The sequence below is a fragment of the Blennius ocellaris genome (genome assembly GCF_963422515.1).
Source record: "Blennius ocellaris genome assembly, chromosome: 4".
Taxonomy (NCBI): Eukaryota; Metazoa; Chordata; class Actinopteri; order Blenniiformes; family Blenniidae; genus Blennius; species Blennius ocellaris.
Window position 1 is genome coordinate 15,329,096 of NC_137653.1, and position 12,476 is coordinate 15,341,571.

General features: G+C 42.4%; 1 protein-coding gene across 1 annotated transcript; it reads left to right on the forward strand.

Moving 5' to 3' along the window:
- The first annotated feature begins 9,266 nt into the window (after positions 1–9,266).
- On the forward strand, positions 9,267–11,657 carry myog (myogenin). The gene is made up of 3 exons (XM_080494970.1): positions 9,267–9,966; positions 10,534–10,633; positions 10,795–11,657. The coding sequence occupies exons 1-3, from the start codon at positions 9,433–9,435 to the stop codon at positions 10,911–10,913; spliced, it is 753 nt and encodes a 250-aa protein (XP_080351096.1). The 5' UTR covers positions 9,267–9,432; the 3' UTR covers positions 10,914–11,657.
- The last annotated feature ends 819 nt before the right edge of the window (positions 11,658–12,476 follow it).

Consider the following 12,476-nt stretch of genomic DNA (forward strand, 5'->3'; position numbering starts at 1 on the left):
TTGTTTGATTCATTCACTTGTTACCCAGAAAGACAGTTGAAGTACTCTATCGTGTGTGTGTGTGTGTGTGTGTGTGTGTGTGTGTGTGTGTGTGTCCGTCCGTGTCCGTGTCCGTGTCCGGCTGAATAAGTCATTGTGCGACGGGCCAGCTGTCATGTGTCCTCTCCTTGACTTGGCTCCAGCACCTGCGACTCTCCTCTGCTTACTCACTGTTCTCTTGCTGCTGACTTGCGTCCGCCTTATTTTTGTCCTGCTCCCGGGAAGTGGGACAGACACGCAAACCCCTTCCACACTGTATACTGCTGGAACACTTTCTATCTCACTGGTACATATTAATACTGCAGCCAATTTACCCCCAGGGTGTTATTTAGATACCGATTGCTCAGTAGTGTATATTCCCCGTTGTGTGGAAAGTCCCATTTGGCTGTAATCCGTACAAAATAGGAAAGTAAAGCATTATGTAATCACATATTTTTTTTAAATGTTCACATATAATGATTCACATATTGGACTATTAATGTTCCAGTATGTTGATATAACTAGATTATTTCATAGGTCATTTTATATGTATTATTGTACTGATTGGACTCTAAGTTGCTGAAATGTGGAGCAAAAATTAGTCAGTTATTCAGAGTTCTATCCAGAGTTCTAGCTAGGTTTTTAATATAGAAACTAAATTCACTACAATATATTAGGTTAAATGTACCAGTTATCTAAACAATCCTTTTGTTCTGCCTCTAGGTTTTTTTTTAATCAGTTGTCCCCATCAAATTAGGAAAATTCATTAAATATTAATTTCTTGAATGATAAACAGGGTCAAGTTAACAAATCGGCACATAGATGGATGGATGGAGGAAATGACTTTGAAAGTGTCATAACACCACCATTAGCTCCATTGTCTAGTCCGCTTTCTCCTCAGCTCTGATCACTTTGACTTGTGGAGATGGGAATCAAACCTGCAACCTTCCCATTGGGAGATGACCACTCTACCGACCGAGCCACAGCCACCCGTAAGGCAAATATAAGTTGCCCTATGGAATATATCAAATAATAACTGATTAAAGATGCAATTATCGGACGAGTGCAATTATCGGACATCAATGATGATGTTAAATTTCCAACTTTTCATTACACAGTGTAATTTTAAGGGTCAGAAATAGGATTCCATGTCATTTCAGGAAGCACGTCTGCTCAATAAATGTCACCAGTCACAAGTCGTGCATAAATTCCTAACCATCCGCCCATCTGGTTCACCACTTCATCCAGCTTGTGGTCCTGTGAGGGCTGAGAGAGCCACCACTGGGCGACATGAGGTGCAGGGAGGTGTTGCTGTTCCGCCTGTGTTGTGAATCACAGCATTACATGCTTGTGGCACAACTGAAATGCCTCCTCTTGCTCTGTAACTAATTGTAGAACAGCATAATGCTTTGTCCAGGGCGCCTGGTGCGTCACGGAGCGTGGAGACGGAGAATGGCATAACACCTCCAATGACATGGCACCCAGAGCTTGGCAGCTCCAGAACGCCACGGCCCAGGGAGTGGTGGGGGATCTGCATGTTTCCATGGCGACCGAACCTCCATCCCAACATCCCAGAATAACTTAACACATTCTCTCTTTATCCTCGATGGCGTATGCGATACTTCCTAGAGGAAAAATAGTAATTGCCCCCATTCCTCCGTCCACTTTATATTGGTTCACAGCCCCCACTGCTGTTCACACGTCTTTTTTTGGGGGGGGATCTTGTAAATGTGACAATGAGTTACAGATATGAAGGATATATTTTTGTCCTGCTCTTCTTTTTGTGTCCTTCATCTTCATATCTCTGCAAGCCTCAACCTGTTCACCCTCAGCGGCTTTCTTCTGGTCGTGGGGCTAAATATCTGAAACTGTATCTGTGTGGCCAGGACCTTTCCTTTCTCACCACACACACACACACACACACACACACACACACACACACACACACACACACGCACACACACACACACACACACACACACACACACACACACACACACACACACACACACACACACACACACACACACACACACACACACACATTCCCTCTGTTGTGTCTGACTATTTGGTCGCTGCAGAAACCAGGTCGCTAAATTTGTCCCACCGCTGACATGGGAGAAGGTCATTGGAGCCAGGGGGCGGAAAAAAAACAATGACAAGAAGACTGAAGGAGATGTTTGAAATAAAAGTATATCCAGAGACAAAATTGGGACTGACAGATTTAAACGATTGCTGAAACACACCAGAGCTCATCTTTTATTGCTAACGCAACTGAAAACCAGATTTATAGGAGACGATAAAGAAAAGCGGGACTGACAGGGATCAAGAGTTTCCACTCTGCCTTTTTCACAAGACTTCACCATTCAAACTATACACAGTATAGTCATCAGATGGTATTAAGATTCATTTATCGGCATTCTATGCTGGTTGTCGAGGTGTAAATTGCCTTCAAATTGAACTGAAGGGATTTCATCAGTACCAAGCACTATGCTGGCGGATGCCCATCTGGTAAACAGAAGTAGACTATCCCCCTCAAGTCTGTGACGCTCAATTTGAGTTTTGATGCAGCCTCTGGCATTCGTTGGTGATAAACGTTGTGTAAGTAATCTAGTTGTTTGTATCAGTGGAGCACAGGTTATTTACAGTGAATAACTTGTGGGATACCATGTGCTGCAAAGCATGCTAGTGGGAAGTGGGTTATGTATGCGGGTATGTATGTATGTGTGTGTTTGTCTGCGTGTGCTGGAGCCTTGCAGTGAGTGGGATGCCAGGGGAGGGAAGGGCAGCGGATGGCTCAGGGGCTCAGTCCATTCTTGTGATTTAACATGACACCACTTGCACTAAGACTGCGACAGCTGCATATGCACATGCCGGCCATTCTGTTTGTTGTAGGGGATTACTCTGTGATAAAAGCCCCAGTGAGCAGCAGCATGGCTGGGCTACAGAACTACTGTTCCCCCCCTGACTTGGAAAGCTTTCTCCAGGCCTCTAGAGCCCTGTGAAAACACAGGTGGGGCACTTCATTCTGAACAGGAATGAATGGGAGTATTCTCCTGATGATTAGCCGGGCAGTAGTAGTGTCACATCACCTTTAGAAATCAGTCAAATGGGACCGCTCTGCAAGCTTATGTAAGGTTCTTTACTCAACAGAAATAGCAGGCCACGGCAGCGCCGTGCACAAGAGTCACGGCGTTTGTTTTAACTGGACAACTTTGATTGGCTTTGGTTGTCTCGCATGTCTCGATCAAGAAGTAGATGGTTCGATCATATTCCACCGTTAATGCTGTGCAGTCCTTATACAATCAGTGTGATTTGGAGGACAAGCTCTGCTATCAAAGGAGTCACTAATGGACATGCAGTTATCATGTTGACAGAAATTAAATAGCCTCCAAGACAGCAGACCTGGGCATCTGTTGCTATCACTATGGTAACCATGTTCTCTCCCAAAGGCACTTTATTCATACATATTATTGCAATATGACCACGGAGCCCTACATTTCTTTCCATGACAACCATGGAAGCGATCAGTCAGCGGAAGTCAAAGCAGGAGACTTGATTTTCACATTTGTTTTTCCTTTGTTTTTATCGTTTCTAAAATGTACATTTTTAACATGTTCACATTTATGATGCACATTCTTTATATTATGCACCCACCCAAAGCCGTAGCACTGAAACTACGACATTCTCCACCCACACACACCCGATCTGCACATTATATAAACTCGAGTGAAGATAATCTTCTCTGTATTAGATTGACAAAGTTTTGTTTTTTTTAATTTGTGTATCATATCTAAAAATGTGCCATGTGATTTTAATCTTTTCTATATGCTGTTTGACTGGGGAAAGAGCTTCGTCACTTAAATATATGCAGGGTACCCAGAGATGAAAGCAAAGAAGGAGAAGATAAAATAAAATGGAGAAATATACAAATATTATTACTGAATTCAAACTCAAGGCCAAACAGCTTCCTGTTTTAGTAAGTGTGTAAGAAATGTAATAAAGTAATACATTCAAAATGAATTCACATGTTACAGGTGCATCGGATGCAGAGAGGGACTCTTGCTTTCACTTTCAGTCATATGCTATACTCACCACCTCTCACCAAATATCATCTGGGTTTTCTTCTGTGTTCATTGTTAAATGGTGCTTCTAAGTGGAGTGTAGGTGTGAAAGAATGTTTACGTGGTTTTCTGTTTGTTCTGTGATTTACTCTCGACTTGTCCAGAGTGTACCCAGCCTTCACCCATGGCCAGCTTGGATTGGCTCTGTGACAGAGTGGTATACGGGATTTATAGATCGTGTGTTGACATTGATATATTCTACCGGGAAAATAGCAGAAATCCGGCATTCAGTCAAAATGTACCCTGTGTGAGAAAAGCAGTGTTCTTACGTAGATTTGAAAAGACATTCAGGTGACCAGACAGGTTTTTGGTTTTTTTTGTCTGCTCGTGAAGAAATATTAATCACTATGAGGAGGAGACGAATTTTATTGTTCCCTGCAGGAGAAATAATTAATAATTCATCAGAGTTATTAATTGTGATGAATCAAATTCACATCTTCAATAAAATATTAATCAATTCATCTTTTATCCCTGCTTCACACAGACTAGGACGAGAGCCGACTGGAGTCGTTCCCTCTTCCCTAGTGCACGAGCAAGACGACACAGCAAGCAGGTCATCACACCACCTCAAGGTTGACACAGTGAGACATGTAAGCAGTCCTACAACCAATCTGCTGTCACCTTTGAATCTAACAACTATGTCAATTGAACGATGACAAGGGTTCTTGGAGAAAACTCATATGTGCTCAGAGAGAAAATGCAAACTCTGCGCAGAAAGGCCTTTTGTGTGACAGTGAGCAGAAATGACCTCAACTCCTCGCTTGTACATCTCTGATTTGTCCTCCAAACCAACTCAATTCATCCACGTTTGATACCTTTATTACACTTAATCACGTTCTGGATCACACCCTGGGTCAGGATCCCTCCTGAAGAGCCAGCACCTTTCCTCCAACATATGTTTTTGGACTGTCGGAGGAAAACGGAGTATCAAGGGAAAAGGAAAAGGTACGCAGAAAGACATGCATGGAGAGAACATGCAAACTAAACACAGAAAGGCCCCCAACTGGACAAAAACTGAGATTGTTCCCGCTCTGAGTTTTAACACAACCATGTGACCCTCACAAACTGTATTGAGGATGTATTAAAGAGTGTAGTAGGAATTCCAACTAAGAATCCTATATATAGAGTGGCACAATAATATCTGCTACATTGCAGTTGCACCATAAAAAATTCATTCATTCCTTGACTCTAACATTAGTTGAAAATAAATTGTGTGTATGCTTATTGGTCAAGGCCAAGTAATACAAGATCTGTCTTGATGAATGAACTGAACCATTATTCAGTACATGGCTGGAAACTCCTGAATATTATACTAAAGACTCATTCTCACTAATAAAACTAATTAACCAACCAACTCACCAACTCATTTTTATCGAGCTTATTTTAACCAATTAAATGGTTTTTAGATTCTTTACTCTTTTTAATATCTTTCTTATGCTCTCTGTGTCTGTACTTTTATTGTATTGTATTTGAGTTTTTGCTATTTTTTTATTTGATTTTTATGAACATTTTAGTATTACTGACACTGTAAATTTATTTCATGTACTCATACCAGGATACACTTGCAAAAGAGATTATTAATCTCAATGTGTTTCTCCTGAATGAATAAAGGCTAATGAATGAATGAAAACATCACCCAAATCAGGTATTCTGAAGACATTTGCTGGAATGATCTGTTGTTGTATCATATTGTATCTGACTGGAGGGACGCTTATCCACCTTTAATCAGCAATCCTTCATTGGTGTTTATGTTTTACTCCTCTTACATATCAGAGATTTCCCAACTGCTCTCGGATGACAGTTCTCCAGGTCAGTGATGATCTTGAGGCTAACCTGGGGTGAGAAGGACTGATCCCACCCCTCCTCCCCCGCGCTCAGCTGTCCCACAATGTGCTGCTGCTTGTCACTGAGGAGAAGTGGAACAGTGTTGCCAGTGATAGGACAGTCCCTTCAGCACACACACACATGCACACACGCACACACGCACACACGCACACACGCACACACGCACACACACACACGCACGCACACACACGGAGAACCACGCATACCTTCGAGTGGACACATTCTTTTTAAGTATAAATAATTTTCAGGTTCTTGAAAACAATTTTTTTTAAACATCTCACAGTTATATCATATTCATTCAGATCACAACAAATGTTTTTTGTGTATAAATTTAAAAAATGCAACTAATATGACTCATGTATTACAGATGCACATAAGAAGTTTTACTGTCATCATCACATTAAATGTATTAGAAACTGATTAATCAGTAAATTAGACAATTTGAATTAAAAAAAAGTTCAGTGATTGCTACATCCCAGGTTTGGTGTGATACTATAATGTTCCCAGCATTCTCTGCACTCTCAGTAACCACCATGTTTACAATATGTAAAAGTTTAAACATCCTAAACAAGGTCTTGTTTATCTTGTTTCTGGGTCTGGAGTGTTAAAGAGACATTTGGAGTCTCTCTCACGCAAACCACAGAAGTCTATCTAAACACATATTGAAGAAAACGTATGAACTGCTGAACGAAATAAAATCACATGAACAAAAACACTCTTGGAGTCAATGAATCTGTCTTGTTTACATTGTTAACTGGTTTCACTGAATTCAGGACGAAGGATAATGTGTACAGTTTGTCTGCAAGTAAACACGGTCAGTTCCTATATGTAAATCATTTAAAGTGAGTGTTCACTCATCCACACGTGCGCAGGCACGCACGCTCGCACACTCGCACACTCGCACAGCTCTTACTGCTTTTGCTGACAATGGGTTAAGATGACAGAAGGTTATGAGTGACTCTGACACACTGCAGGCCCCCCTCCCTGCTGCACCCCCGAGTCCAACACAGGCGTCTTTGTCCTCACTCGGCCATCAGTGACTATCCATCACGGACTAACCCGACAGCCCACCGAAGCCCCGTGCCAAGCAACGACTGCGCACTCTGTCTCAACCCCAAGCCTAAGCCCAAAGCCCAGGAGAGGGCTACAAGCCGGCAGTCAGACCTGCCACACCGCTGTCGAGCATTTATTACCATATCTAAAGCTCCTTTATCATTTCAGGATTCAACAAAGTAGATCGTATCGAACATTTTAAAACTTCACTGCAGTGTAAATGTAACCCTTCGGTTGGGGTCTTAAAACACAAAAAAAGGAACATTTAAGAAATAAAGTGCTCTTAGCTTGGATAGATGGAATGCAGCTATTTCCATTCACTATTGCATGATACCAATGCAATAAAACATATTCTATCGACACTTTGAAACTGTGCTTTAACCATGTATGACGTCAAAAAAGTATTAATCTGCACTATAGAAGCTCAGTATATATTTTAGAAATCTAAGATAGAAAGCAGGTTTCATCCTGGATACCGTACCTCAGGAGAAACAGAGAGAAAGAAGTAGAAAATAAGAATCATGGTTAACAAGTTCCCATCAGTGACACCATCACCCATACAACCCAACACACTGATACAACTATGCTTGTAAGGTTTGTCTTATTTTAGTTTATCACTTTGGTTTATCACACACTTAGTTTATCTACATTAATCTTACTTAATATTTATTTATTTCACTATGTTCACGAGAATTGCTAGTACCTATTTCTCATGCATCCATACATTTTGTAAAAAAAAATAAAAAATTCTGGATCTACTAAAATGTCTTTCTTCCAAGTGGGAACTTTTGTTTTTAACACTGTATAGATCTTATATCATGTTTAGGTGGTGTATTCTTCCGTCTTGAATGGAGAATGTCCGGTGTCGTATCAGAAACTTTGATGATTGTGGACCTACTGTGTTACAATGCTTGAAAAACTGATTTATATAATTTAATTATGTCTTGATGAAAGGTGCAAAATTAATATAAAGGCATTTATAGACTGTAAAATTGCAGCATGTGCCAGAAGCACCAGGCTGGACTGGATGTTAGTAACATTGGCGTCAACCAGCACCTCTGTCCAACTGCATTTGTTTTTTTGTTTTTTGGTTAAATTGCACCATTTTATTGACCAACCAATTAATTCTCCCGTCTTTAGTACTAATTTCTCCTGGCACATATGTGAATCACTCTGTGATGAACCTATGGTAGCGACACAGGATACACGGAAATGTTACACATCTCACACTATGCTGACCATTCCAGACGACCTCTCCACTGACGGTATGTTTTTTACTGTGTGTTTTGGCTGTCCGGCTACGCTGGCGGAAGCTGCCCTGAATTAGCTGGTGAGCTATGAGGTGAGACATGTCCTGGAAGGATTTACACCCAGCGGCTAGCCTAACACCGTGACTGACCGGAAGAGGTTAGGACAACGAAAGTTGATTTCCCCGCATGGCCACCGCGATATTGTCCCTCTGCTCTGGAGAGTAATGTGAGCCAGTGTCAGCCTGGTGATCAGTGTACGGTGCTGTGTGGACTTGCCTGGTTCTAAACACGTTAGAGCTCAGAAGGTCACTTGCATCATACTGTGCAATCATCTTACGAGTGAAGTCAGGAGCTATGCATGTGGTTATAAAAAAAGCTAATACCCAGAATCAAGCTTTAATGTCACCATAGCCTTTGTACAATTTGTATATTATTGATGCAGTGAATCATTATGAACGTGACATCGCATCCGTCACAACAGCACTACTCTAACTATGACCGAGTTCTAAATAAACAACAACCTCTGGTCCCCCATCAAAACTTGAAGGGAAGTCAGGCACCTTTTTGTCACTGGCTCCCAGTCGAAGTGACAGCTGTCTCCAGACTGTCCCTTACCGCCCCTCATCTGTGGTGTCATGGAGCGGGACGCGAGTCGGGGATTAGTTCATTAAGACGGACATCTTTGATCTGAGGTTATCTCTCCCATTTCCACAGCAACTCGATCATATCCTGGCCTCTTAAGATGCACATGAGCTCAAAAGCCCACAGAAGGGCACACACGCGCACACACAAACGGGCCTTAAAGCCCTAGAGAGCAGAGCCCAACAGAGATGTGAAGTGTAGATGTGCAGCAACAGCTAAACGTCGTGTCAGGTTTCTGGGGGCTCGTGCTAATTTTAACCCTGTGATCCTGCAGCAGGCAGAGGGGTTTAAATGCCAGCCTACAGTTGCTCCACACCAGTTGTTCTCCACACGTCTTCCACTCATCAGAAACTCCGGCCAGGAACAGAAGACAAGCTCACACACGTAACACTCCAACACACGCACCAGACCGCAGGACCAAGACCACTTACTGCCGAGCGGTTCCAGGGGGAAACGGGAATCTTTGGCCCTTTTACGTACACACCGCGGCGTTGTCCAGCATGGAGCTTTTCGAGACCAACCCCTACTTCTTCCCTGACCAGCGCTTCTATGAAGGAGGAGACACCTACTTCCCCTCTCGTCTGCCGGGGGCGTATGACCAAGCCGGTTACCAGGACAGGAACTCCATGATGGGCTTGTGCGGGAGTTTGTCGGGGGGTGTTGGGGTTGGAGTGACAGGTACGGAGGACAAAGCCTCTCCATCCAGCCTGTCACCTCACACCGAGCCCCACTGCCCAGGCCAGTGCCTGCCCTGGGCCTGTAAGCTGTGCAAAAGGAAGACGGTGACCATGGACCGTCGGAGAGCGGCCACGCTGAGGGAGAAGAGACGTCTGAAGAAGGTGAACGAGGCCTTCGATGCGCTGAAGAGGAGCACCCTGATGAACCCAAATCAAAGGCTGCCCAAGGTGGAGATCTTGCGGAGTGCCATCCAGTACATCGAAAGGCTGCAGGCCCTGGTGTCCTCCCTCAACCAGCAGGACACCGAGACCGGACAGCAGGGACTTCACTACCGACCCAGTGCCACCCAGCCAAGAGTAAGTGAGACAGAGAAAGAAGATGGGAGGGGGGGTGTGTGTAGAGGTGAGGCTCGAACACTAAGGAAAAGCTAAGAAAAGCAAAACAGCTGAAAAGATGACAGGAGTAGAAAAGTAAAAATACTAACTTCAAACTATTACAAAAGGAAATTAAGGATTTTTCAGGAAATGTGTAACTTTGATGAACTCATAAGTTCTGAGATATGTTAGGGGTCAATAGACTTCCGTTCCTGTTTGACACTAAAACAATCAATTGCTGTTCTTTTGGAAGTTTGGCAAAGTGATCTAGTTTTCTGCTCCTCTAATCACATACAGATCTATTTGTGTCTCTCAAACTAAAATATGTCGAATGAAATTCTACATACGCACAGCAGCGTTTTTTTTCCACGTGTATTTTCTGACAGAAAAGTCATCACATTTCCCTCTGATGTCACAACATGCACTGACGGCTCGCAAACGTGTGCCGCGGAATGGTGTGTGTGTGTGTTAGTGAGGGGTTGGGTGGTGTGCCGTATCACAACAGAGTGACTGACAGCAACTTCTGTGCGTGCATCTCTATGGTAACAGGTGTCGTCATCAAGCGAGCCCAGTTCGGGCAGCACCTGCTGCAGCAGTCCAGAGTGGAGTAGCACCCCGGAGCAGTGCACGCAGAGCTACAGCAGCGAGGGTGAGCAAAGTTCAGCACACACACACACACACACACACACACACACACACACACACACACACACACACACACACACACACACACACACACACACACACACACACACACACACACACGCACACACGCAGAGGTACTAAGTGTGTTACTGGGTCTCTTCGCAGATCTTTTGAGTGCCGCTGACTCCCCAGACCAGGGGAACATGCGTGTATTGACCTCCATCGTGGACGGCATCACCGCAGCCGATGGACCGGTGGCCTTTCCTGTGGACATTCCCAAATAGACTCTCCAACCAGCGGACCCATAGGTGCACAGAGAGCCACATACAAACAAAAAGGAAGTGACAATTTGTATTGGAGCCTGGGAACCAATTCTAAAGTATTTATCATTTTGTGCATCTACTGATCTGAATGTTATTTGTCTTGTGCTAAATTTAAAAATTTGTAAATGTGATCATTCTTGTAACTGTGCTCATCTAAGGGTCTGCGTACCACATCAAATTCCTCATGTTCACAATAAGGCCTTATTCCCTTCTTGTCCTGCCTTATCCTGCGGTCCAGAGTTGTCTTTCGGAGCCACAGAAGCTCAGTCAAACTAGAGATTTGCTGCATGAACCCGACACTTAGTTGTTTGAGTGGATCTCTATTAGGCTCACCTCCACACTCAGAGAGCCACAGACGAATGATGATGAAACCTGTTTATTTCTTAAGTTAAGTTTTCCTCTTTTGAAAACCTTTCCCTGATCTTTCATTCTTTTTGTGTGAGTTTTTATTGCTTAAAAAATTCAAAACATGGGTTTATTTGTGGGGCCAATATGTACCATGGCAGTGTTGACCAAGATCTGCTTAATTTAAACTGGTTATTGAATGCTAGTGATGTAAATACGTTCCCTTTTTCTACAGAGTGGTTTTGTCATTGTTATTTTTTATTTTTTTGCTAATTTATTTTTGACTTTTATAACTAAGATTGTTGTGTATTTGTAGAAAAGTGATATTTTCTGTTTAATTTCCTTAATTAAAGATCATTTTCAATACCCTGTTTTCTATTACCAACAATGCAGTCTATCACACAATGGGCATTTCAGAAATAAATAATAAAAAAGCAAAATGCTTTATTGTACACCTTGTTATCCTGGTGATGGTTGTAGTTCACCAGTGTTCTATAAAATATTCTAAATAACTTGTATACGCATCTTCCCCCTCGGAAACAAGCATAAAAACCTCTAGTGGATTTAAAAGCATCCAATGACAATGATTTCATCAGCCTTTGCTCCTCCTCATCCTTACTGTATAGACATGAATGGAGCTACACCACAGCAGGGTCTGGAACTATTTCATGAGTGTACGGGACAGTTGAAGATTTTATTATCGCTGTTTGTCGGGCTGTAGAAACACGTTCATGTCTGTCATACACTATTATAATGTAACCTGTGCTCTGCCTAACAGATTGACGCCCCAAAAATCAAGCTCCTTTAAAATAAGTTTGTTTTTTTGTTTCATATTATTCGTATTTAGTGTGAATATTCATGACAAACCAAATTATTGATTTCAAAAGCACACATTGGGTTTGAGCTAAAGTCCTGATCCTACCAACTTGAAAAGAAAAAACAACAACAGCCGAAATCTTTAAAAAACAGCTTTACTCATGTCTATATAGTGTCATAAATACAGTACACTTTTTTTTTAAATAGCCAAATAATAAAATCTTGATTTGTCAGCATTGTTTCACACCTGGAATAAAGACACAGTACTCATAGCTGCCACATAGCACGTTACACCTTTTAGACACCTTGGAAAAACTGTCAAATAAAAAAAAAAGAAAGATTGTACACCCATCCAGCACTTCA